Genomic DNA, 27,862 nt, shown 5'->3' on the forward strand with positions numbered 1-27,862 from the left:
TTTCTCTCACACCGGCAAAAGTGGATTAATTTGTCATTAATCTAATTTGTTATTTCTGAATCCTTTTATGAAAATTTGCTTTTGTGTATGCCTCCGTAACAAGTGACTGCCCTTCAAATGTAAGCTATTGGTTGTGAAACTCATTGGAAATGACAGGCTGTTACATAAATGCAAGTTCTATCTTTTCTAATATTGCATTTTCTTTGACAGAGGAAGAGGAGGAGCAGGTCCCCACTGATGGAGGTACATCAGCAGAAGCTATGCAGGTTCCCCTTGAAGAGGAAGAGGAGGATATGGAAGAGGAAGAGGCTGTTAATGATGAAAACCTTTTGGGCAAGAGACCACTCGAAAGCCCTGACTCTGTTGACTTACCAGTTGCAAAGCGAGCTAGAACAGCTGGCTGTAAAATGGAGAGCCCTGATGGTGTCTTAGAACCAAGGGAACCCTTGAGTATGATCAATTCTCAAAGGGTGCCTCCTGTTTTATCTCCAGTTGCACCACCAGATCATTCTGGCTCATTGCCTCTCTCACCTGAACCTCCGATGCTTGCACCCATACCAAAACCATCACAACTTTCAACCCCCAAATCTTCAGATTCAAAAGTGCTCATATCTAAAGTTAAATCTAAAGTCTCCTCTTCACCAATACAGAAAAACAAATCCCCTAAAGGATCTCAGTTGGCACTTTCAGGAAGTCCCATTCGCTCTCCAAAAGCTTCATTGAAATCAGACAAAAAATCACCTATGCGTACAAAAAGCCCTAAAAGTCCTAAAAGTCCAAAAATACCAGCAAATGTTTCTCATTCCACTGCCAAGAATGAAACTCCAAACCGAACACCTTTGTCTGTCTGTAATTCAGGGTCTGAAAAACTTGGTAAAGAAAATATTCACACAAAACAGCCACATACAACAACTGAATTGGAGAAACCAAATGTTTTGGATATGTCGCCAAAAAAATTGCCAGTGCCTGATAAGAGTATTGATGACTCTATTGATGCTGTTATAGCTCGTGCTTGTGCTGAGCGTGAGCCAGACCCCTTTGAGTTTTCTTCTGGGTCCGAATCAGAAAGCGAAATCTTCACTAGTCCCAGAAGACTCACTATTTCAGAATCATCAACACCACGGATGCTTTCCCTATCTAGCAGCTTTAGCAGGGGCAGTGCAACCCCAGTGTCGTCTTCTGGGCCAACAACTAGCACAAATGTGTCATGGACTTTGGATGATTCTATTAATGAGGTTGTCAGGAAGGCAAGCTTAGGTACACCTCCATCTGTGCCTGCATCCATGCCTGACCTGTCCTCCCCTTCTGCTTCCCCACCAACTCCAGAACCTCTTCTTAAGCTCTATGAAGAACGTACAAAGCATGCATCTTCATCTGATGTGAAGAAAAAGCTGAAGAAAGAAATTAAGATGAAAATCAAGAAAAAGGAAAAAGAAAAGCTAAAAGATAAGGACAAAGAAAAAAAGGAAAAGGGCAAAGACAAAGAGAAAAACAAGGATAAAGAAAAGGAAGCCAACAAAGAGTCCAAGATTTTTTTTAGGGAATTTGGTAAAGAACACGAGAAAGATCCATTTAAATTTAGAATTAAAGACTTTGATGAGGGTGATGTAAAGTTAAAACATAAAGATGGGAGTTTTAAAAAGGACAAAGAAAAACACAAAGAAAAGAAGAAAGATAAAGAAAAGGGGAAAAAGGATAAAGAAAAGAATAAAGACAAGGATAAACATAAAGCCAAGGCCCCTTCAACAGGACTTGGGTTTATTCCAAAAGAGGTCCCGTTACCCTTGTTCAGCACCCCAAGCAGTGTCAAGACTCAGTGTGTTTTGCCAGCAGTGTCTCCTATGGTTCCAGAAAGACTATTTGAGGAAAAGTCTAAAGAGAAGGACAAGAAAAAAGACAAAAAGGAGAAAAAGAAAAAAAAAGACAAGGACAAGGAAAGGATGAAGGAAAAGGAGAAAAAGGAGAAGGAAAAGAAGGAAAAGGAGAAAGAAAAAGATAAGCATAAAAATGAAAAAGTAAGCTGTACTATAAAGTGTGTATTGCTTTAACAGTGTTCTGTCAATAGTTGAGTATGACTATAGCTAAGCTAGATTAAACTACCAGCAGTATCAGTATTAAGTATTTTTAACAAGCCATTGCTGTGAGAATGTTGACTTTTGTTTTAATTAATCTTTTTTTAAAGACCTATTTTGGAAAACTGGTCTTCATGCAGGTACAAAGCTCTGAATTTCTAAATTCCAGCTGCAGTGTGTGGCTTCAGAACCAGACCACAACTTATGTTTTAGAAAATCCCTTAAATTAGCTATTTACTTGGTTTGAATCTATTTGTTTTCATCAAGGAAATAGTTCCAGGTGTTTATGTATTTTAAAGCTGGGTGTTAGAGTAGGTTTACAGTATAGAAATTTTATAAAGGGTTACCGCAGAGAGGTGATTAAAATATGTTTAAAATTTTATGAATGACCAAACTGTTTCATGTGCTACTCTTAGGTTTGTATTGTGAATTATGCCTTTGCTGAACTTCATACAAAAGCTCAGAGGTTTTCTTTCTAGTGCATATATGTAGTAAAGAAAATCATGAAGCCAGAAGACATCAGATGTCCCTAGATACTATTGTAATTTACATTAATCTGCTTAGATAAGCTGCGAAGTTGTTTTGTTGCTGCAAGACAGGATTTGAAAAATGAATTTTTCAGAGAACCACTCTAACGCTTTCACTTTGTGATGGCGCTTCACGGGTGTCCTAGAAGAAATGTGGAGAAACAGAGCATTATCAGTTTGTGCCTTGAGGTATGTAGTAAAAAGAATCTAAATCCCAGAAGATTAACAGAAAAATGCAACACACTCCAAAAAGGGGCTTATGTGACTGGTATTATTTATCCAGGTGAAAAGAATGGTGCTTATATATAAGACTGCGAACAAATCCACTGGCAATGTATTTCTAGTACTCCACAAAGGAGTCTTATATTAATGGCCCCTCACTATCTTGCTTTAAACCCTGTCACCAGCCCAACTTTGTAATCTAGTCCATTTATTAAATTTGACTTCTTGTGAAGTTGTCTTTTTTCTCAAATGTACAAACTTGTTTCTATTCACAGGCATTTCAAATCCATAGTGCCCTGCAGGATGTGTGCACATATATTTCTTTCATTGAGAAATAAATGTCTTAATTAAACCATCTAGTGAATGACTAATTGATTAATCTGTGATCTACCATGTTGTCCTTCACTTTTTTTTATTCATTCACGGGATGTGGGCTTTGCTGGCTAGGCCAGCATTTATTGCCTATCCCTAATTGCCCTTGAGAAGGTTGTGGTGAGCTGCCTTCTTGAACCGCTGCAGTCCATGTGTAGGTAACACCCACAGTGTTGTTAGGGAGGGAGTTTCAGGATTTTGACCCAGCGACAGTGAAGGAACAGCGATATATGTCCAAGTCAGGAGGTGAGTGGCTTGGAGGGGAACTTCCAGCTGGTGGTGTTCCCATGAATACAACTTCAATGTAAAGAACTTATTTAAAAAGTATACCAATGCAGATATAATGCTAGTATTTGAAGAGCAGAGGCATATCTAAAAATCATAGCTTTACATCAGTGGGAGGCAAAATCTTTTAAATGAATTTCAAAAGAATCTAATGTGAAGAAAATTTTAGAAGTTTAAGAAATAGGAGCTGAAGTTGACCATTCGGCCCCTCAAGCCTACTCCGCCATTCAGTAAGATCATGGCTGATCTGACTGTGGCCATGACTCTACTTTCCTGCCTACCCACCCCACCCCCCATCCCCATCCCCATAAGCCTTGTCAGTCAAAAATCTGTCTAACTCAGCCTTGATTATATTCAAAACCCAGCTTCCATTGCTTGCTCAGGAAGAGAATTCCAAACACTAACGACCCTCTGAGAGAAGAAATTCCTCCTCATCTCTGTCTTAAATGGGAGACCCCTTATTTTGAAACTGTAACCCCTAGTTCTAGATACCCCCATGAAGGGAAGCATCCTCTCAGCATAAATTGATAAAGAATGAATTCCTGCATAATTGACTTAAGTTCTTCAAAAATTCACATTGGCGGACAAGGGAAATGCATTGGAAACTCTTAACACTGGAATCTTTTGAAAGAAGCATATGACAAAGTTTCTCAGCTTATAATCTTGTAGAGAAAGAGTCATTGAATAAATGACATTATAGAATACATAGTTGACTCAGGAATAAGAAAGGGCAGTCAAAAAGTAAACATTTCCTGCTAAAATGTGGTTGTTACTAGAACCCTCTAGGAGGCAATCTTTGGACTTGTCCTTGGACCAGTGAGTTGGAACAGAATGTTAAGAACAGGTTTTCAGGTGATACTGAGAAACAGTGCAACCATCCGAACGGATTTAGATCTGTGACATGCTGGGACAGTTGATGGTAAAACCCGTGTAGATCAAATATTAAATAATTAATTTGCAATATAAAAATGAGGAACATATTTTGAATTAAATAGTTATTGTATAGCATTTTTATATATTTATAAATAGTTATTAGCATTTTGAAATTTTACGATCACTGTATCCAAATGCATGGCCACAAGAAAGAGGCTGTATCAGCAGAGCAGTAGAATACAAGTCAAAAGTGATGGATCCAATGTGAAAAGCCAGTCATAATAATTACCCATCTTGCCACAGGAAAAATATTGTTTACCATGGCACAGGGAGAAAGATAAAATTATTTGTGTTTCAGGGATCTGAATTTTGAGAGAAGTTTGAGAAATTTGTCTGTATTTGAAAAGGGGAGCCCTATAAAAAGTGTTCAGAATTATGTTTAGTGTTAATGAAGCTGATTCAGATAAATTGCCAATGCTCAAATGATTCCAAAACTGAGAGTAAGTAGACAAGGGAGTAATTACAGAAAAGAGAGTTGGAATAAGTATCAATTGAAATAAGTAATTTCGGAAACAACTAAACGTGTTCCTAGAGGAAAGGGGTGGTGAGAGATATGTTTCTGTGCTAGGGTTAAGATCAAACAAAGGGGACAAATTAGGATTTCTGGTTCTTAAAGTGTTCTAAATCCCTAGGGCCATTACACCATCTATGTTAAGTAAGAGAATCAAAAAGAGTAGACTCATATCCAGCTTGGCAACAGATGGAATTGCAATAAGATAAAAGCAAAAAAATGCAGATGCTGGAAATCTGAAACAAAAACAAAAACTAAAGTAGCTGGAAAAACTCAGCAGGTCTGACAGCATCTGTGGAGAGGAAGACAGAGTTAACGTTTCGAGTCCGTATGACTCTTCATCAGAACTAAAGAGAAATAGAAATGAGGTGAAATATAAGCTGTTTAAGGGGGGTGGGACAGGTGGAGCTGGATAGAGGGCCAGTGATAGGTGGAAGCTAGGGAGAGATTGCCAAAGATGTCATAGACAAAAGGACAAAGGGGTGTTGACGGTGGTGATATTAGCTAAAGGATGTGCTAATAGTGATGTTAAGGGTAGAAAGCAGGATGAGCAAGTGACAGATGACCCGAGTGGGGGTGAGTTGGGAGGAAGGGATCGAAATAGGCTAAAAGGTGGAAATAAAATAATGGATGGAAATAAATTTTAAAATAATAATAGAAATAGGTGGGAAAAGGAAAAATATATTTTTTAAAATTAGTGGAGTTGCAATCTTTTTTTTCTTCCCAGATACAGTAAGCAGGGTTTCTGCAGTGCTCGTCAACGGTGTGGTGCATCGTGATTTCAATGATTTCAGGCCAGCACTCAATTATCCCACCATTTATGATGAGGATAGGGGTGATGGTGGGTGGTATCAATTGTAACAATTCCCCACAGTGACACAGGTGTGAGATTTAGAAGTGGGTAAAAAGCAGACCACACTTAAGGATGCTGCCAGCTGTGCTTTCTGAATGAAATTGTGGTGTAGTTAAAATATTGCATAATCATTTTTCTACAGTCCTAACAGACACAATGGTTGTAAAAGCTGAAGAATGGGATTGTGATTTTTTTCTGAAGAATTTTAATGTTGATTTTCTCTTCCTCTCTTTCCCTCCCCTGCTCCCCTCCCCTTATAAAATAGCTGACCTTTAGGTAGAACAAAAAGTAATTGTATAGTATTTCCTGTAGCTATGAGAGAAGATAGTTGCATTCCAGAATGTCAGAAGTATTGCAAATCCTTTATTATCCGATTCAACAAATCAGTTTCTATTGTAATGTTTGTTGCCTAGCCCTTGATCCATGACACACACTAATGAGACAGTAATTCAGGTACTGCTTTCTTGATGCTTTGGAATGTTACCAGTTCACCTTTAAATTCTGTTGAGAGCACCTAATAACACGAATGGATCCAGTACAAGAAACATTTTGTCATTGCATTACATTTTATATGCTGTTGACAAATACATTTTCCTACCTTTTGTCAGCAATTTGCCAGGCTTTGGACCAGATGTATTGAAAACTATTTTCTATTCTACTTTGGCAGACGTTATCTAACTGTATTGCATAAAGGTAGTAAATTCTATTTTTCCCCATCTTTAAACAAAAAGAGTATTCTATCAGATAATATTTTATGTCCAAAACAAATCCCTTGTGAAATTCTGAATATACAAATACTTGGCATCAAAAGAAATGTCATGAACTTTTCTTGCAGCCCAGCAATCTTACCTTTAGAATAAGAAAACTCAGTGTGGCAAATTGTGAGCGCAGCCTATTCCTTCTCTCACTAAATTGTTTTCAGATTGCTAATCTCATCATCTTTGCAAGATATAAAAAAGGACCTCTTTAATCATGCAGTCTCCCTAATGGAATAAGTGCCCCTCTTCTCTACCAGTGAGGAACAGGTGGACTGTGTCTTTCTCCCCTCTGCGCACACATGCACATGCTTATTTATCCAGGGTCACCTTTCACAGACTTTCATAACAAACACGAGAGCATTTCATAAGTTGACACCTCCCAACTCTAAGCAATAGCCTAAATTTATTTAATCAAGTTCCAATTTTCATGTTTTGACAAGAATATTTACATACAAACATGCGAATTAGGAGGAGTAGACTGTTTGGCCCCTCGAGCCTGTCCGCTATTTGATATGATCATGGATATATCAATCCAGAACATAAAACCTGGGTTACTCGCTGATTATTAAGTTTCATGGGTCTATAGGTAGCTGTTCAAAAATCACTGCTTATTACCAAGTACCTCTTTGGCACAATGCACATCAATTTCCCTTAACTTCAGCACCTCCCGAAAAAGATTGCTGAATGTCATCTGTAATGGAATATATTAACTTAGGTTCATCAGGTAATCGTATTTTTTTTGTAACAACTCTGCAAACAAGACATCCCTTCGATGCTGATTGGTTCTGTGAATATTTCATTAGTAGATGCAGCTCTGTCCACTAAGCAATATCTTGAGAAGAGATCCAATTTCTCTCCTTCAGTATAGATAACGGTATGCTGAATCATTGGCCAGACTTAGCATCAGTAATGAGTTCCTGAGACTAGCAAGCAAGCCTAATCTTACTTGTCCACTAAAAGATATATTTATTTACACTTTTCTAAACAGAAGACAAGTGTACTGTAACAATCCTTAATTCCTTCTCAGTAATGTCACTCCTTCACAAAGGCTGGCCTTTTTCTGAAGAACTACTGTCTTATTCCACATAAATTGGAATCCAAACAAATTCGGCTTTGGCCTCCATGACGACATCATTACAGGGTGCACAACGTTTTCTTTTCCTCATTAATTTTCCCTGAAAATAGTGACTTGTTGTGAGAATGGATTCACAGCTAATGGCAACCCCCTGGTGTCTTGCACAAGTGGTCATTAGTTATGTGGTAGCCAAGGCTAGCAGGTTGCTTGACTATGCACGGAAGAGAGGGGGTTGATACAACCGATCCTGTTCTCATTTCGGTTTTCACACATGCTAATTCTCCAACATGGGCCACCAAATAAATATCAGAACCAGCTGGTTTCCTCCTCCCTGACCTGAGGACAGTGTAACCAAATTCTGCACAAACCAGATTTGAAAATTTCTGTCTGTATGGCTCAGTTAGAAAACATAGCATTGTGAAACTATTAATAGCTGAGGTGAGCTTGACTTCCTAATGATTAAGGATCTCCTGACGGGTTGTCACTTTTAAATTTGTTCATAAAAGCAGGTGCTGCTGTTAATTGTATTCTTTCTGAAGTGTTTATTAGCACTGATCCAAAGTGGGGAACATCAGATCCATTTTGGGATAAAGTGAAACATAAGAGAGAATCGGATATGGATAAAGAGACTTGCTATCAGGTTCTTCAGAAAATCATGCTTTTGGGGGGCATTGCAAAGATGTGGGCATCTCCCCTAATCCCTAACCTTCCTTTATCATCTGGAAGGCCAAATTTGGCAAGACTTTTAAATGGACTTCCTAACACTTTTAGTTGTTTCAGCCTCCAAAGAGTTATAAACAGCAGATTTTGATCAATCAACTGTGCCTCATTTGGCACAAAGTTAGGGTACTCCAATCTGGCTAATCTCAACAGAATTCTGTTCTCTTCTGAACTTTCTCTCCAGTGCCTCCCAAATAGAAAAAAAATCCTATAAACTTTTCCTCTTCCCTACATCCATTCCATTCTGAAATCAAGACTTGTCATAGAATCCCCTATTCTCCACATAACTTCCAAATTCAAAGCTTCTAACTCCTGTTTATCTATCTTTCTTCCTATAACTTTCAGGTTTTTAAAACTCAAGCTTAGATTTACCACTGCCTGATATTCATAATCTCTTTTATTGTTTTCATCCTTTGTAACATCCAGCACCATGGGACTTGGTCCTTTGTTTTTTTTTCAGTTTAAAGAATGCCTAGGATTATATTCAAATTCTTCATCAAGCTAGTTTCAGAATGTTATCATTCTCAAGAAATTTATATTCTTTGATTGCACCCCTTCCCAATGCTTGGCTTCCACTACTCCACAATGTTGATGTAAGGTATACCTTAACTTTCTCTCTGGAGAGGGCCTAACTTCTTTATATAATAGGGCAACAGTTTTGTTCAGACTTCAGGAACCATTAATTCTAATCGGGCTTGCCAAAATGCCAACCAGCTTTTTAAAAATTGTATCTATTTGGCTTGAAAGAAACAGTCAACAGTAGATAAGCATCCTTGAAATCATATTTAACTACACCTAGAACAAACCTTAAACAGGTCACTTTGGACCACCTATAAAGCTACCACATATCCTAATAGGGGGATCACAGTAAGCAATGTCAATGTCTTTAAAACTTCTTAAACCAACTTCACATTTGTAGTTCTCCCCATTATTTGTTGGGCTTGCTCTCCATTGAGGCATTAGGATAACCCCACAACTCGTTTAACTTTACAAACCATACAAACAGGTGTCTTAGAAAATTGTAGATTTTTTCATCTGAACTCATCAAATATAGCCAATTAAGAAGACAATATAACCTGCCATACATACTAAATGTGAATTCTTACTGAGTAAATTTCCAGTATATCACATTCATTCATCCTGTGCGGTTGGCGTCGCACATCAAAGCAATTCCATGGCTGCTTAGATTTTCCGCCCATTAACTGTGAATGGGAGGAAAATCTAGTTTAGAGTGAATCGGCCATAATTGACTTGCATAGCACCTGTTGGTAGCAAAAAGACTGGATATGTTATAAAATATACCTCACAACCTGCACACTAGTCCAGGATTCAAATGGCAGTTCTAAATTGCTCATCTTCACTCTCCTGGTTTCCCTCATCATTTAAACCCTTCGATGAGATTATTACTTAGGAATAGTCCCTACTCAATTTCAATTATTCTCATTTTTACTTGGGCAATCCACTTATAGGAAAATTAATCAAGAACTGCAGTGCTCGAAAGGAGAAGGCCTCCCAACACTTTCTTGGGGCAGCTTAGGATGGGCAACAGCTATGCCTTGTTAGCATTGCCCATATCTTAAAAAATATATATGTAAATTTAAAAAATAAGATGCTTTGAAGGGATCCCAATAATCCATATTTTGTAATATTACTGTGCTACACCACGTCATGATGAAGTAACGATTTGCATCAGTATCCAGATAATGAATTTTCATTCTCAACCTGGCCATCAGGGAAAGAAACTAAAGATGAATGATGACTCTTCCTCAGAGCTAAGAAACAAATTTCCTGCTTTAAGATTTTTGACAGTGATGGGGACCTAATAGATGGAAGAATATAACTTCAAAATTATTTGCCTAAACTTAAATTATTGGCCCAGATTTATTATCCTTTGCCTAGTTCAAATACCCACTTCTACTTCAAAGCCTCAGAATCCATTTAAAGGTTGCAGATGACATCAATGAATTCTTTTGTCAATGCTCAAAACAACCATAGTTCTAGAATAGGGACCTACATATAACTGCATTCGTTGCAAAACTGGAGTCACAATGCATCTAGGGAACTGTAACTATTTTATGTAAATACATTTTACCTGGTATTTTTTCAACATCAAATTATTTGAATATTTTATTGCTAAAATGACTTCTACTTTGGCTTTATCAAAGTGCATATATTTGAATTGCAACATATTAATTAGCAATACTATGCTTATCACTGTATTTCTGTCCCAGGCAAAAACTGAAGCCATTATACCAGCTCCTTCCCCTGTTATTCCAAGGCTTACCCTGAGAGTTGGTGCTGGCCAGGACAAGATGTGAGTACTGTATTTTTTTTAATCATTTAGAATGGTAATGTTGTCTACATTAAGATAAAGAACTGTGCCATTTCATGTAAAAATTGGTATTTATTTTCTGTAGTTAAATTTGCTAGGCTTAGTTCTTCAAGGGAAAGTGAAGGACTGAATGAATAAATTATAAATTAGCTAGAAACCCATCATAGCAAGGATTGTATGCGTTCTCTTAATAGTTGAAATTTCCAATTCACTTCTGTAGGTCTGTTGTGCATGTGCAGTGTACTTTCATTACTTGTCTTCTCAATTTTTTTTTAGCCAGACCAAATATAACATTTTAAGTGGTAGAGTGGTGGGTGGACTTAAAAGGGAGACTATTGTGTGGATGTGCAAAACCAGTTGAGGGAACAGCCATTTTCACCACCTATCTGCCAGTTTCATGATATGATCTTAATATTAAATTGGCTGCACATGGACTTGATGGGAATATGAACATTGGAATCATATCTAAAATTTGTGATACCTGTTTACCACAGTAAAGAAAAGTTTTTAGTCATTCCAATGTCTAATTATTTACAAGTGCTGTACAAGGGAACCTGCAAGTGACTCTTCTTTAGAAGATAGGCTTCAGTGACTTCATAAAGTGCTATTTTAGTGTCTCCATGAATGAAGCTAGAGTGGTATAGAAATATTAATTAATCATCTCATGGTACAGGAAGGCTATCTCTGATCTGCAGTTTGAAGGCATAAGCTATTGGAACAAGGGAGGACTCAGAAATGCAAGTTAAGCATTCAGGATTATATAGTAATTCTGTTAAATACTTATCCTCTTCATATATTATTGTAATATATTTCTGGACCACAGCAAAAACTCTAATTTTATCCTCTGAAACATACAGTCAAGAGAGGCCCTAAGTTGACCATAGGTCCACACTGAGTTAGCCAATCCCAGCTGGGAGGAGAATAAGAATGCTACAGTTAACCTCAGCACAACTGGGTTAGGCACTGTTAAAAATCAAGTAAGGTACCTACTTCTGATCACTTGCTGTGAGAATGGAATTTGGGTAAGGACTGGGTCAAGCTCTGTTGCCATTTGACTAATCGCCTCCTTCTTCTTCTTCTTCAATTCTCTGCCTGAAGGCGGATCCTTGCCAATTATTCACCAAACCACAGCAAAGTGCAGTGATTTTTTTTCACTGTGGGTAGGGCAAGGAGGCAGGCCCTAAGTCTACCTCAGCTGGTACATGAAATGAACCCTGTGCTGTTGGGGTTAATCTGATCCACACACTAGTCATCTAACCAACTGAACTAACCGACCACCTCCTTGAATAACCTAACAATGCTCATTACTCAATTGCATTTTAGCTGGTTTCTTCAAAATAAGCCTTAACAGCCATAAAAATTGTTACAGATAATTGATACCTTGAATAATGGAGGTGCTGAGAAGCAAGGTCCTAAACTAGTATTCATGGTCAAAAATAACTCTGGTGCTAGAAGATCTGTGTTATGACACATGATACTTCGTGCAATTCTGCAATTCGTGCAAACTGGTTCATCAAAGGTTTTATAAGCACTGAGGATACAGTTGATTCTCACAGTACATTCTTTCAGTTCGCAAAGAGGGAAAAAAGACACATGCCAACACTAAGAACATGCCTACAGTTCTCTTAGGTTCATGCTCATTCCTATGTTTTGTGGAAACATTGGAAGAGATATAGAAATGCTTTCCCATAATTGTGGGCATCTGCAATTTAAAAAACTATCAAAACAACTGTAGAAGCTGTGTGAGAACATGCAAGAACAGTAAAGAGTCATGAATCACAGCTATTCATAAGTTTTTTAAATAATCATAATTTAAAAATCACAAAAATTGGAGGGAATTCCAAATGACTAACGATACAGCTTTCACATTAGAAATATAGTGGAATCTGATTATCACAATCTACTTGAATAGTTCCCCAAAAGATTTCTGTAGCCAGCTTTTCTAAACCTGAGTTTGCATCCAAACAGCGCTCAATTGTATTCCTGTTTAAATTTAACTTTGAGGTATTCTTTCCCCATTATCTTCTTAACATTTTATTTTGCAGGCTTCATTTTAATACAGCAGTTCTCTGTAGTAGAAAGGTGTTTTGTTTGGTGTATGCATCAGCTCTGTACTGATCAAATGCTTAAATTTTCAATGCTACTGAAACTGTTACTACTACCTTCCCAATACAAACTGATCAGTACAACCAAACATGTTTAATCTAAATGGGCTGTCGAAAACAGCATTTGTCCTTATAAACTCACAATCACTAGAAGCTAATCCACTGTATAAATCAAATGTGTGTGATTTCAAAGTGAAGAAATTGGCATTATAAAACAAAGAGTACAATAAAAGAACAATTGGAAAAGCACAAATGTAGTACCAGTGCCTATTGTACATAGAAAGAATGAGAGTACTGACCTTGAGAATCCCCAGAGAAATAAATGATATTTGTGCTGTCTATTAGTTTTAATGCGGTCACTTAACACTGCTGGTGTATTCTGATATTGCCCAAATCTGTAAATTGCACTGTAAAACTTTCAATTTTGTTATTTGCTATACAAGAGAAAGGAAATCCATCTGAAGTAATATTAGGTTACCAAGTTCAGGTTGTGTCATTGAGGACAGAAATCAGTGACTGTTCCCTACAAAAAGTTTGAGTAACAGGTTCAGCTAAGTTCCCATCAATGATTAACATGACCATGGACCTAGCATAACAGGACAAGGGGAGCAGGGGCTAGTGAGAGCAAATGAAAGCAAAGAGCACAAGAAACAGGCTGGGAATGTCAGTACTTCATTCATGCAAAAAGCAAAAAAGTGCAAATGCAGGAAACTGGAAATTGAAAATGAAATGTGCAGCGTGTCCGTCACATCGAAGAGAAGAAAGGACAGGAAACAAAAATCACCATATTATAATGATTAATGTGCTGCTTTCTTAATTCCAAGACAGTGACCCAGCCTTGAGGTTCAGATGACAAATCTAGATTGCTCATGCTTTACTTTTATGAATTAATGTCATCTGAACCCCAAAGATTATGTTGCTGTCTTTTATTTCACTGACAAGTATGCAGTGTTCCTATTGTACATTGCCAGAATGTCATCATGAAGTAGTAGAAGTTGACTGTATTTGTGGGGAAAAATGGGGAAAAAATTGCATGTGGCTCCTGTCTCAGAAGTGAAGGTGGTGACCTGAGACAGTTTGGTTTACTTTACAAGGACACTAATGATGTGTGAGAATGAAACACAGTGATCAGTTGTATATTGTAGTACTTAAGTGATTGACCTCAAGGCCAGAAGATGATGGGTTTTGTTCCAAGGTAGCCTGTCCTCTGTGTAATTACTGTAGGAATGTAGCATGACTACATACACAAGAGCACAAGATGAGCACAAATTGTCCATTTCAGTCTGTGTAAAATCTTCTATCAATCACACATTGTCAAGATTAAAAATCAACTGTTTGATAATTTATTGCAAACTCTCTTCTTCGAGAGTAAGGCTCCCTCACCTCCACAGAGGTGCTAAGAGAATAAAAAAGCATCATGCCTCACAACTACTTAGGAGTTTAACATAGGCCTTACCAGTTCTTTGGGAAGGAGATGGGAAATCACTTGTGCTTAACTTTTAATAATGCCAACCTGCTTATTTAATAATAAGTTTAGATGCACTCGCTTTTATGTACTATTTTTAAGATAGAAAAGCATCCCAAGGCACTTCGCAGAAGTTTAATCAGACAAAAATCACCGCCAAACCAAGGAAAGACTATAATGTTGCCAAAAAAGTAATTTAAGGAGGGATTTAAAGGAATAGAAAGAAACAGAGGTGTTCAGAAAAAGAATCCCAGAGTGAAGAGCCCAGAAAGCAGAGGACATCCCTGCCAGGGACGGATAGAAGTATGTGAGGATGCATAGTTTAAATTTAGAGAAACCAGGATCCAAAATAGGTCATTGAGCACAGGGGTAATTGGTAAGTAGGCCTGTGGGATAGGAGACAAGCAGCAGAGTTTTGCATGAGTTAATGTTTAGGCGATGCCAGCCAAGAGAACATTGGAATACTCAATTCTGGAGGGAACGATAGTACAGATGAAGGCATCAATGGGCTAAGGCAAAGGCAGAAGTGGGCATTGTTACAGAAGTAGAAGTGGCTCGTCTTTGTGATGGAGCGGCTATGGGATCAGAATCTCAGCCTTGGGCCAGGTAGGATGCTGAGGTTGCAAACAGTCTGACTAAACCTAACACCATTTCCAGAGGAAAACAGAATCATAATCCAGGCTGACACTTCACTACAGTACGGAGTGCTGCATTGTCAGATGTGCCATTTATTGGATGAAATATTAAACTGAGGCCACACCTACCGTTCCTGGGGCAGGTGGGACCTGGGCAAGAAGGATGGGTTACACCTCAACAGGACTGGGACTCATGTCCTCGAGGGAGGTTTGCTATTGTTGTTGGGCAGGGTTTAAACTAGATTGGCAGAGGGATGGGAACCTGAGGGGAAATTCAGAGTGGAGAGGAGAAAAACTGGCAATGGGAAGTAGAGAAGTATTAACTGATAAAGGGGATATATCAGGGAGTAATATCAAGGTAAATAGAATGCTTGGAGAGTTTGAAAGAATTAGGGTTGGCAATAGTAAGTCATTAGAGGGGCCAGAGTAAGGGGGAAAGTAAAAAAGCCTGGATTGTGGGTTAATAAGATTATTGAACTACAGGCACAGGTCGACATATGGAACTAAGATATTATTGCTGTAACAGAGACCTGGCTCAAAGAAGGGCAGGACTGGGCATTAAATGTTCCTGGGTACAAGGTGCTTAGGAGAGACAGGAAAGTAAGAAAAAAAGGGGATAGTGGCAGTATTGATTAAAGATGGCATTACAGGAGAGAGAGAATGTTCCAGAAGGGTCAAGGACAAAATCTCTCTGGCTACAGGTAAGGAATGAAAAAGGTGCAAAAACTTTGATCGGTGTAGTATATAGACCAGCAAATAGTGGGAGGGATGTAGAGAAACAAATTTGCAAAAAAGTTATAAAGAGGTTCAAGAATTATAGAGTAATTACAATGGGGGACCTCAATTATCCAAATATAGGCTGGGATAGGAATAGTGCAAAGGGACGGGGCAGGGTTGTGGGGGTGAGAGCTCCTGGAATGTGTTCAAGGTAATTTTCTGCAGCAGCATGTTTCCGGTCTGACGAGAGGTTAGGCAGTGTTAGTCCTGATTCTGGGGAATGAGTTGGCCCAAGTGGACCAAATATCAGTGGGAAAGCATTTAGTGGACAGTGACCGTTGTATCATAAGGTTTAGGTTGGCCACAGAAAAGGACAAGGAACAATCCAGAGCAGGGAAAATTAACTGGGGGAAAACCAACTTTGATCGGATGAGAAAGCATCACAGTCCAGTGAGTTGGAATCAAATGTTGGCAGAAAAGACAGGGCCACCTTTAAAAACAAACTATTGCAGGCAATGTCAAGGTATATTCCCTTGAAGGGGAAAGGTAGGACAAATAAATCCTGAGGGCTCTGGATAGCGAGAGAGATAGAAATGAAGATGAAAAGGAAGAAGTGCAAGTACGACAGATGTCAGGTAGAAAATACAATGGAGAATCAGACTGAATATAGAAGGTCCAGAAGAGAAATGAAAAAACTAAAAATAAAAGCAAGGAGAGAGCATAAAAAGAGACTGACAACGAACATAAAATGGAATCCCAAGGTGTTCTATAAGCATGTAAATAATAAAAGGGTGGTAAAAGCAAGAGTGAGGCTGATTATGGATAAAATAGGGGACTTGCACATGGAGGCAGGAGAAATGTCAGGAGTATTAAACGAGTGTTTTGCATCTGACTTAAGAAAGGAAGAAGATGCTACCCAGGCCGAGGTGAGAGAGGAAGTAACTGGTACAGTATAAGAATTTACAATTAAGGAGGAGATGATAAAAAGGTGATCTTTACTTAAAATGATAAGGTATCAGGAACAGATGAGATGCATCCAAGGGTACTGAGGGAAGTTAGAGTGGAAATTGCAGAGGCACCAGTGATAATCTTCCAGTCTTCCTTAGACACAGGGTGGTGCCAGAAGACTGGAGAATTGCGAATATTACACCCTTGTTCAAAAAGGAGTGCAAAGATAAAGCCGGCAACTACAGACCTGTCAGACTGACTTCAGTGGCAGGGAAACTTCTGGAAACTATAGTTTGGGACAAAATCAGTAGTCACTTAGACCAGTGTAGGATAATTAAGCAAAGGCAGCATGGATTCATTAAGGGAAAATCATATTTACCTAATTTGCTGGAGTTTTTGGAGGAGGTAACAGAGACGGTTGATAAAGGAAACACTGTTGATGCGTGTATGGATTTTCAAAAGGCATTTGATAGAGTGCCACACAACACACGTGAGCAAAATTCTAGCTCATGGAATAAAAGGGAATGTAGGCACTTGGGTAAGAAATTGGCTGAGTGACAGGAAACAAAGTAGTGATAAATGGTTGTTTTTCAGATTGGATGGCCTAGACTGTAGTGTTCAGGGTATGATTTCAAAAGTTGCAGATGATACAAAGATTGGAAACGTTGTCAACTGTGATGGGGATAGTCTTGAACATCAAAAGGACATAGACATGTTGGTGGATTGGGCAGACAAATGGCAGATGAAGTTCAATGTAGAGAAGTGTGAAGTGATTCATTTTGGCAGGACAAATATGGAGAGACAGTATAAAATAAAGGGAGAAACTCTAAAGGAGGTGCAAGAACAGAGGGACCTCGGTGTATATGTACATTGAAGATGGCAGGGCATGTTGAGAGTTAATAAAGAATATAGTACCTTAGGCTTTATTACTAGGGATATTGAGTACAAGAGTAAGGAGGTCATGTTGAACTTGTATACGACACTGGTTAAGCCTCATCTATACTGCGTCCAGTTCTGAACACCATACTTGAGGAAGGATGTGAAGGCATTGGAGAGAGCACAGAGAAGAATCATAAGAATGATTTAAAACTGTAGCTTTGAGGATAGATTAGAGAGGTTGGGACTGTTTTTCTTGGAGAAAAGAAGGCTATAGAGGGATTCAAGATCCTGAGGGGTATGGACAGGGTAAATAGTGAGAAACTGTTCCCACTCAAGAGAGCATCAAGAACTAGAGGGCACAGATTCAAAATAATTGGCAAAAGGAGTAAGAATGCTGTGGGGGGGAAAAAAATTTCACTCGGGGGTAGTTGGAGTCTGGAATGAACGTCCTGAGAGGGTGATGGAGGCAGGTTCGATCGAGGTATTCAAAATGGAATTGGATTGCTGTCTGAAAAAAATGAATGAGCAAAATTATGGGGATAAGGCAGAAAAGTGGAACTAGGTAGGATGCTCTTTCAGAGAGCCAGTGCAAACTCAGTGGCTGAATGGCCTCCTGCACTGAAAAAGTTCTGTGATTCAGTCTCAAGTTGATGTACAAGGTCCCATGGAACTTTCCAAAGAAGAGCAAGGGCATTCTCCCTATGTCCTGGCAAACATTTATACCACAACCAGAACGTTGCTGTTCGCAAAATGGCTACTGCATTCCCCTGCATTACAGCAGTGATTGCAGTTCAAAAAGCATTTCAGTAGCAGTGAATTGCTTTGGGACATACTGAGGTCAGAAAAGGTGCTATACGATTGCAGGCTCTTCCTTTCATTCTTAATGCAGTCAACTCCTGAGGGTGGTGGCACAAGCTGCATCAGCTACAGCTGATGTAACGAGTGGTGTGCCACAGGGATCAGTGCTGAGGCCTCAACCTTTTACAATTTCTATAAATGACTTGTATGAAGGGACAGAGTTATGTATGATTGCTAAATTTGCTGATGACACAAAGATAGGTAGGAAAGTAAGTTGTGAAGAGGACTTAAGAAAGCATAGATAGGTTAAGCAAGTGGGCAAAGATCTGACAAATGGAATATAATGTGAGAAAATGTGAAATTATCCATTTTGACAGGAAGAATAAAAAAGAATATTATGTAAATGGTGAGAGATTGCAGAGCTCTGAGATTCAGAGGGATTTGGGTGTCCTAGTGCATGAATCACAAAAAGCTAGAATGCAGGTACAGCAGACAATTAGAAAAGCTAATAGAATGTTATCGTTTATCGTGAGGGGAATTGAATATAAAAGTAGAGAGGTTGTACTTTGTGTGCACAGGACATTGGTGAGACCACGTCTGGAGTACTCTGTACAGTATCGGTCTCCTTATTTAAGGAAGGATATAAATGAGTTAAAAGCAGTTCAGGGAAGGTTTACTAAACTAATACCGGGAATGGGTGGGTTATCTTATGAGGAAAGATTGGACAAGCTAGGCTTGTATCCACTGGAGTTTAGAAGAGTAAGAGGTGACTTGATGGAAATATTTAAGATCCTGAAGGGTCTTGACAGGGTGGATGAGGAGAGGATGTTTCCCCTTGTGGGAGAGTCTAGAACTAGAGGTCATTGTTTAAAAATAAGGGATCGCCCATTTAAGAGAAACCAGAAGAAATTTTTTTCTCTCAGAAGGTAGTGAGTCTTTGGAACTCCCTTCCTCGAAAGGCAATGGAAGCAGAGTCTTTGAATGTTTTCAAGGCAGAGGTAGATAGATTCTTGTTAAATAAGGGAGTGAAAGATTATTGGGGATAGGTGGGAGGTTACAGTCAAACCGGCCATCATTTTATTGAAGCAGACCTGAAGGGCCAAATAGCCTACTACTGCTCCTAACACATATGTTCGTATTATTCTATTGGCATGTGACCCATAAGGCACTTTCCCTACACTGCCATACTGGCAAACCTGTTTTAACTTCCCCAAATCTCATGGCATCAGGTCAGATATGGGCAAGGAAACCTCCTGGTGATTATCACCTACCACACATCCCTCAGCTGATGAATCAGCACTCCTCCATGTTGAACAGCACTTGGAGGAAGCACTAAGGGTGGCAAGAGCACAGAATGTATTCTGGGTGGGGAATTCAATGTCCAACAAGAGTGGCTCGGTAGCACCACTACTGACAGAGTGGGCTGGGTCCTAAAGGACATAGCTGTTAGACTAGGTCTGTGGAAGGTGGTGAGGGAACCAACAAGAGGAAAAAACCTACCTGACCTTGTTCTCACCAATCTACCTGTCACAGATACATCCACCATGACAGTATTGGTGAGAGTAACCGCCACACGGCCCTTTTGGAGACGAAGTCCTGCCTTCACATTGAGGATACCCTCCACATTGAGGATACCCTCCATTGTGTTATGTGGCACTACCACCATGTTAAATGGCACAGATTTCGAACAGATCTAGCAACTCAACTGGGCATCCGTGAGGCACTGTGGGCCTTCAGTAGCACCACAATTGTGTACAATCACAATCTATAACCTCACGGCCTGGCATATCCCCCACTCTACCATTACCATCAACTGGGGGGGTCAGCCCTTGTTCAATGATGAGTGCAGGAGAAAATGCCAGGAGCAGCATCAGGCATACCTAAAAATGAGGTGTCAACAGGTGAAGCTACCAAACAGGACTACTTGCCAAACAGCGAAAGTAGCATGCGATGGACAAGAGTTTAGCGATCCCACAACCAACTGATCAAATCTAAGGTCTGCAGTCCTGCCACATGGTGATGTGCAATTAAACAACTAACAGGAGGAGGAAGAGGCTTCATAAATATCCCATCCTCAATGATGGTAGCGCCCAGCACATCAGTGCAAAAGACAAGGCTGAAGCGTATGCAACAATCTTCAGCCAGAAGTGGCTGATCCATTACAGCTTCCTCTGGAGGTCCCCAGCATCACTGATACCAGTCTTCAGCCAATTCGATTCACTGCATGTGATATCAGGAAATGGCTGAAGGCACTGGATGCTGCAAAGGCTATGGGCCTTGACAATATTCCGGCAATAGTACTGAAGACTTGTGCTCCAAAACCTGCTGCAACCTGAGCAAAGCTGTCCCAGTACTGGCATCTACCCGGCTATGTTGAAAATTGCCCAGGTATGTCCTAGACCATAAGACATAGGAGCAGAAATTAGGCCATTCGGCCCATCGAGTCTGCTCCGCCATTCAATCATGGCTGATAAGTTTCTCAACCCCATTCTCCCACCTTCTCCCTGTAACCTTTGATCCCCTTACCAATCAAGAATCTATCTATCTCGGTCCTGTACACAAAAAGGAGGACAAATTCAACCCGACCAATTGATGCCCTATCAGTCTACACTCAATTTCCATCACTTTACTGATGATCGTCGTCAATAGGGTGATCAAGCGGCACTTGCTCAGCAATAACCTGCTCATTGATGCTCAGTTTGGGTTCTGCCAGAGCCACTAAGCTCCTCGCCTCAATACAGCCTTGGACAAGCATGGACAAACATGGACTAAAGAAATTAGCTCAAAGTGAGGTGAGAGTGCCCTTGACATCAAGACAGCATTGGTGCGACTTCAAGGAGCCCTAGCAAAACTGGAGTCAATGGGAATCAGGGGGAAGACTCCCTACTGATTGGAGTCATACCTAGCACAAAGGAAGATGGTTGTGGTTGTTGGAGGTCAATCATCTCAGTCCCGGGACATCACTGCAGGAGTTCCTCACGGTAGTGTCCTCAACCCAAACATCTTCAGCTACTTCATCAATGACCTTCCCTCCATCATAAGGTCAGAAGTGGGGATGTTCACTCTGTTCACTGATGAATGCAGAATGTTAAGTACCATTCATGACTCCTCATTTACTGAAGCAGTCCATGTCCAAATGCAGCAAGACCTGGAAAATATCCAGGCTTGGACTGACAAGTGGCAAATAACATTCACTCCACACAAGTGCCATGCAATGACCACCTCCAACAAGAGAGAATCTAACCATCTGCCCTTGCCATTCATTGGCATTACCATTGCTGAATCACCCACTATCAACATCCTGGGGGTTACCATTGACTAGAAACTGAACTGGACCAGCCATATAAATACTGTGGCTACAAGAGCAGGTCAGAGGCTCCTTCACCTGCACCTTCCAAAACCATGACCTCTACCACCTAGATGGAAAAGGGCAGCAGATGCATGGGAACGCCACCACCTGGAAGTTCTGCTCCCAGCCACACACCATCCTGACTTGGAACTATATCGCTGTTCCTTCACTTTCGCTGGATCAAAAACCTGGAACTCCCTCCCTAACAACATTGTGGGTGTACCTACACTACATGGACTGCAGTGGTCCAAGAAGGCAGCTCAGCACCACCTTCTCAGGGACAATCAGGAATGGGCAATAAACTGCTGGCCTAGCCAGCGACGCCCACATCCTGTGAAAGAATTTTTAAAAATCCAATTTTCCCCAGATAACAGATCCAGCAATTACTTGCATATAGCATGAAAAGAAACTTCAATATTTATTTGACAGATTTACCAACCTTTTGTTATGCTGTGCAGAACACTGTAGTGGCATGTGTTAATTTTTATTTCATTGGGCCCTTTCCCAAGGTGAAGTGGAGCTTGCCCTGCCTTTCTTTGTATCGCAAAAAGTTTTCTGTTTTTGTTGAATACTGCACATTGCATTATAACACTTTATACAAAGCAACTCTGCCAAGTATGTGCTGCAAAACAGAATGAGGTCAGAGTTTGAAGCATTCCAGAATCAAATGGAGTGTGGAATCTGTGCTGTACAGATTAAGAGCTATATTTACATGATGCAATAATAATTTTGCAGTTTTTTGACAATGGAAATACATTAATTTTGTAAATTCCTTTTTGTACAATATCCACAATTCTGTAGAGAACCGTTCATAATGCTTGCCCGTGGCATCATAAGAAATCACCATATTAGTGGGATACCACCTCTTGCAGATTTTTTTTCCGTAACTCTCACTAATGGTGGTGACTTATTGGGAAGAAGTGGCTTTTAAGTGCTGTATTACTTCTGCAAATCCAAGTATGATCTTCAGTTTCTATGGATGTTGTTATGCATTTGGTAACATAGCATGCACAATTTTAGTGCTAGGTACAAGTTGAGTTCTTTGAGAAGCAACATAATTTTTTCACTGCAAGCCTACTCTGAGCCAGAATGGTTACTCCTGAATTTTGCTGCTTTTTACTAGCATTTAGAATTTTCTCCAGCCCCACTTGCCATTTTCATAATTCTACTTAGTCACTTGATAGTACAGAACTTGAATAATGCTGAAAAGAGAGACATGTTGCCAAAGCTTTTTGTCTTGCATTCATCAGGACAAATGCAAGAATGCTAAATTTCAAACAGTCACAACAATTTATACTGCAGGAGAAAAGGGTGCTGATTGGTTGGCAAGTCGACTCTGATTGGACCAAAGATTACCACTTTTGAACCTAAAAATTGCCCAGTGTACCTCAAATTACCCTGGAAAGATAAAGCAGGTTAAGGAAGCTGTTTCACACTGCTAATATGCAGTGGCTACACAAGTGGTATTTTCTCTAACAGGATGTCAGTCCAAAACAACATTCTGCCTACTAGACAATTGAGCAACGTTGTGTATGAATTTCAGTGCTGGTGCGATTCCAGATACATAGACCGTACTTCCCAGCAATTGGCTGAGCAAATCGAACAGTATGTTCCTCCAGTTGTCCGTAATAGGCAGAGTACAGACTGTATTCACCCAGCCCATGCTTGCAAAACCCAAAACAAAACGTCTATTGTTAGATGTGATTCCTTGATTGGGCAGCACTTGCTAAGTAATCCTGAGTGTGCTAATACTTACACTAACAACCAATTTAAGATAATTAGTCGAACTCTTAACGTGGCTGATTTACTAGAAGCGACTTACAATCATACAAAGAATCTGTTCTCTGAAAACAAAAGGAATGTGTTCAAGCCTTGCACCTTTTTTGAATTACCTGGAAACTTGGGAAGCCTATAGTTCCCCCAGTGTTACCTCCATGGAAACGTCTCGGCAAATCGGAGTCAACTTGCCAACCAATCAGCACCTTTTCTCCTGTAGCATAAATTTTTGTGATTATTTGAAATTTATTATTCGTGCGTTTCCCTGATGAATGCAAGATGAAAAGCTTCATCAACTTCTCTCTTTTCAGCAAAATTCAGCAATATTTTAGCATGAGACATTAATAGTTCTTATTTTATCTAAAATTGAGAGAGAGATGTGGAAATTAGTTGGCACCATATTAACAGTTCTGCAAAAACAGAATCTTTTTTAACCTATTTCAACACTGTTGTATTCACATGTAAAATGGGAGACGGTGGCATAGTGGTAATGTCACTGGACTAGGAACTCAGAGACCCAGGCTAATGCTCTGGGGACATGGGTTCAATCTCACCACGGCAGCTAGTGGAATTTGAATTCGGCTAATAAATGTGGAATATAAAGCTAGGAATATTTTCAGTAATAGTGACCATGAAAGTATCATCGATTGTTGTAAAAAACCCATCTGGTTCACTAATGCCCTTTAGGGAAGGAAATCTGCTGTGCTTACGTGGTCTGGCCTACATGTGACCCACATGTGGTTGACTCTTAACTCCCCCTGAAATGGCCTAACAAGGTCAGTTCAAGGGCAATTAAGGATGGGTGACAAATGCTGGCCTTGCCAGTGATGCCCATGTCCCATGAAAGAATAAAGAGAAAAAAAAAATCATAGTGTAAGTAAAAACTTTTGCCAAATTTTTAAAGCACTTTGAGAAAGAGGCTGATGCGTTTAACATCTTTATTTACATTTGTGATAATTATAGTTAGCATAACCACATGGGTTAACTTTAGTCTTAAGGTGTTAGGGGTCCCGAGGCCGTGCTTGCATAATTACTGCTAGCCGCTTTAACAAAAAGATTGCGAAACCACCCCCCTGACGTTACATGTGAAGCAGCATTCAGAATATATGACAGTCTGGAGCGAAAACAACTTTTGACCTCGTAAAAGGCAGGACAGTATGTCATAATATTACTGACTCACGGTTAGCTTTTTTTTTCTAAACCTTCAACAACTTGTATTTATGCAGCGTCTTTAATGTAGGAAAAGGAGCAAAATCTTGAAAACAAAATTTGACACCGAGCCACATAAGATATTAGGACAGGTGCCCAAAACCTTGGTCAAGGTTTTTTTAAGGAGCACCTTAAAGGAGAGTGAGAGAGAGAGAGAGGGGTGGAAACTTTTTGGGAGAAAACTCCAGAGTTTACAGGCCAGGCAGTTGAAAGCACAGCCACCCAAAGGTTAGCCACGAAAATTGGGAACATGTAAGAGGCCAGAATTGGAAGAGTGCAGAGATCTTGAAAGCTTGTAGGACTGGAGGAGGCTACAGAGTTAGTGATGGGCAAGGAGGGGATCTGAAAACAAAGATGAGAATTTTAAAATGGGCATTACCAAACTGTGAACCAAATGGGACATAATTATCTTAATGATTATGTATAAAATTGAGAGAAAGATGTGGAAATTAGTTGGTAGCATATAGCAGCAGAGGTGAAGGGTGAACGGTGCTTGATCGCAAGTTAGGATACAGGCAGCATAATGTTCTATAACATGAATGGGTAGGCTGAAATATGATATTTTTACTAACCTTTGGACACTTTTTCTAACAAAAATTTCAAATCCTCTTATTTCTTCTACATTTAGCTTACTTATGTCACTATTCCATTTTCTACAGTTTCTCTCTGAAAATAATTTTTGAATTCATGGGGAGAATTTTCTCCTCGCCGGGCAAGCAATTCGGGACCGGGTGTGGGTGGGCACATAGCCAATTGCTGCCCGCAATCGGCTCCGTGCCGCCATTTTGCATAGGCGGGCCAATTAAGACCACCCAGCGTGACGGGCACCCGGAAGTGCTTAGCACCACCTGTGCGGGTGGGGGGAGGAGGGAGAGTCAGAGACTGTGCTCTTTCACACATGCACGCGAAAGAGCGCAGAGATCTCCCTGAGGCACGGAGCTGCCTCGGCGATTAGTTTAATAATAAAACATCTCAAAAAATCAAAGATAAAATTACTCAGATATGTCCCGTCATATAACCTGAGCTGGGACATGTTTGTGAATTTTCAGCACACATTTTATTTAATTAATAAACACTTCATGAAACCTCATCCCAGCCGTTGATGAGGCTTCATGAAAAATGCGAAGGCTGCCAGGGCTCTTCGCCTGTCCGCCAACCTTAAGGTTGGATGGGCAGCCCTGAGAATCAGTTTAATTAGTTAATTAATGGCCTTAACAGGCCTTTGACAGTTCAGCGGGTGCGCAACCAACCCTGGTGCGCGCCCGCCGAACTGAAGATCGGAATGATGCGCGGTGATGTCGGGGCGCACACTCGATGTCACCGCACATCATTTTACGCGTCAATGAGTGGGGCCCGACCCCGCACACTGACCAGAAGGTTCAGGCCCATGTAGAACATCTATAAAAATACTCTTTGTGATAGGGAAAGCTAACAAAAGGTTTCCAATGAAGAATGCAAGTTTGTCTTCCAGGAATGCTTCTGGTGATGTCACTACAAAAGTAAAATTATGTTTTTAAATGGTTAAATTCCATGTCAGATTAAAGCGACCAAATGAATGATGCTTTGTCCTAGAAGCAATAACATATTGGAAGGCAAAAAAAACAATGGAGGAAGCAATTAGAGTGATGTGGAATGAAGCCAAAATGAGTGTTTCTGTAGGTTAGATAGTCAAACCCAAATGAGACTTAATTCACTGTCACTGTGAATTCAGAGTTTCTCTGTAAAGAGTTTATCTATAGATGTGATCAACACAAAAATTTAATTGCTTTGCTTTATTTAATCACTTTAAGAGATTTTATCCTCAATGGATCTGAAATTTAATTGGCTTGTGTAGATTTTAAACATTTATGTGCTCTGTCCAGGTGCCCCTTAAAAAATGAGTTTCAGCTAATGATTTTTCTTTAATCATCCTCTGTTCAATAACAACTAGTGGTAGTAATCACCAACTGTGCTAATTTAAATGATTGCTTAAGATTTATTAGTCTAAAGGAAAAATAGTAGTAGCAAATTACTTTAGCGGCATTGATGCCATTGTACAAGCTGCATTTCACTTCTTTTATACCACTGTGACATATCACTTGATTATGGGTTGCATCTTTAATTTGAACTCACTTAACCCTTTGAACTCCACAGGCTAATTTTATTTATTTCATCTGAATTTTATTAATTCATTAACAAGCCAGTACTGGGATTAAGTTTTAATTGCTGCTGTTTTATAGTGGATGTTTGAATTACACCTTATAAATGCTATAAAAGGATTCACAATCTGAGATCAAGTGACCTGGATTCAACAACTGGAAAAGGTGACTGCCTTTTCTCATCCCATCGTTCTCCCATTCTTACAAATACAGCCATACATTCATTTTCTTTTTTACCTCACATCAAGTCTGCCTGTGAACCAGACAGTATCTGTCTGACACATGATTTGGGTAAGATTTTCTGAAGGTCTGAGGGTGACTTTGCTGCTGATTTTAACTGCCCCAGGTAATGTAGTAATAAGCATTTCTGACCTGTGTCCACTTATAATTTTGCTACCTGTTGGCTTTAACGTAGCCACAATTGTTACTTTAGAAGAGAAAATAGATCTGCAAATTTCTGTGCTGTGTTCTGCAGACTCCAGTGTTACAGAATACCAACTGAGCAGCTCTGTTTTGTGCAAGGAAGGAAAATACACCATTTGAGGATAGCACAGTACCTCTAACTTATTATTTTATGATATTAAGCAGGGAGGGTAATTTGTGAAGAGCAAGTAGGTTCAACCTTTGTAAGAGATATCCTATTTGCATTTGTATTATCAAGTTAATTGAAGAATTCCCACTTCTCAAATGAATCATTGCATTTGACAATTATCAATAGGAATGCTTCAACACAAAAGGTATTGTAACAATCCAGAAGTTTTTGGCCATCTTTTGCATTAAATATCCTCTCTGGTTGGTCAGATGTGATTTATTGATTGAAATTATAGATTTATAATACAAATTTATAATAAGTGGGCATTTATTGGTGTTGAGTGAACCGGGGACCTATAATTTCTTGAGGAAGTATATTTGCCAGAACGTTAGTATTACCCATTTTCTGTGCAATTACTGCTTCAAGATCTTTATCAACCTTGCAAAAGCAGCTTCCATTTTAATTCCGTATCTCCACCAGAAAATCACACCCCTTCCACAGCACATTTATTTAATGCTACACTATAGCAATAGTATTAGACATAGGTACTGTTTCCTATACCAAACTTTAATCCACACTATCTGTTGAAGAACCGAGAATTGGCCATTACTGGGCCAAAATCACGTAAGTGACATGACTGTAAGCCAAGTT

The 27,862-nt window shown here is 39.6% G+C and overlaps 1 protein-coding gene across 2 annotated transcripts in view; it reads left to right on the forward strand.

The window, feature by feature from the left end:
• taf3 (TAF3 RNA polymerase II, TATA box binding protein (TBP)-associated facto) overlaps nucleotides 1-27,862 on the forward strand; it is a 189,460-nt gene that overhangs the window by 136,794 nt on the left and 24,804 nt on the right. For both annotated transcript variants that reach the window (XM_078552981.1, XM_078552982.1), the window contains 2 exons: nucleotides 211-2,015; nucleotides 10,560-10,642. In XM_078552981.1, the coding sequence (XP_078409107.1) occupies nucleotides 211-2,015; nucleotides 10,560-10,642 (1,888 nt within the window). The remainder of the gene's footprint in view (nucleotides 1-210; nucleotides 2,016-10,559; nucleotides 10,643-27,862) is intronic.

Source organism: Cetorhinus maximus, chromosome 12 (assembly GCF_964194155.1).
Source record: "Cetorhinus maximus chromosome 12, sCetMax3.hap1.1, whole genome shotgun sequence".
NCBI lineage: Eukaryota > Metazoa > Chordata > Chondrichthyes > Lamniformes > Cetorhinidae > Cetorhinus > Cetorhinus maximus.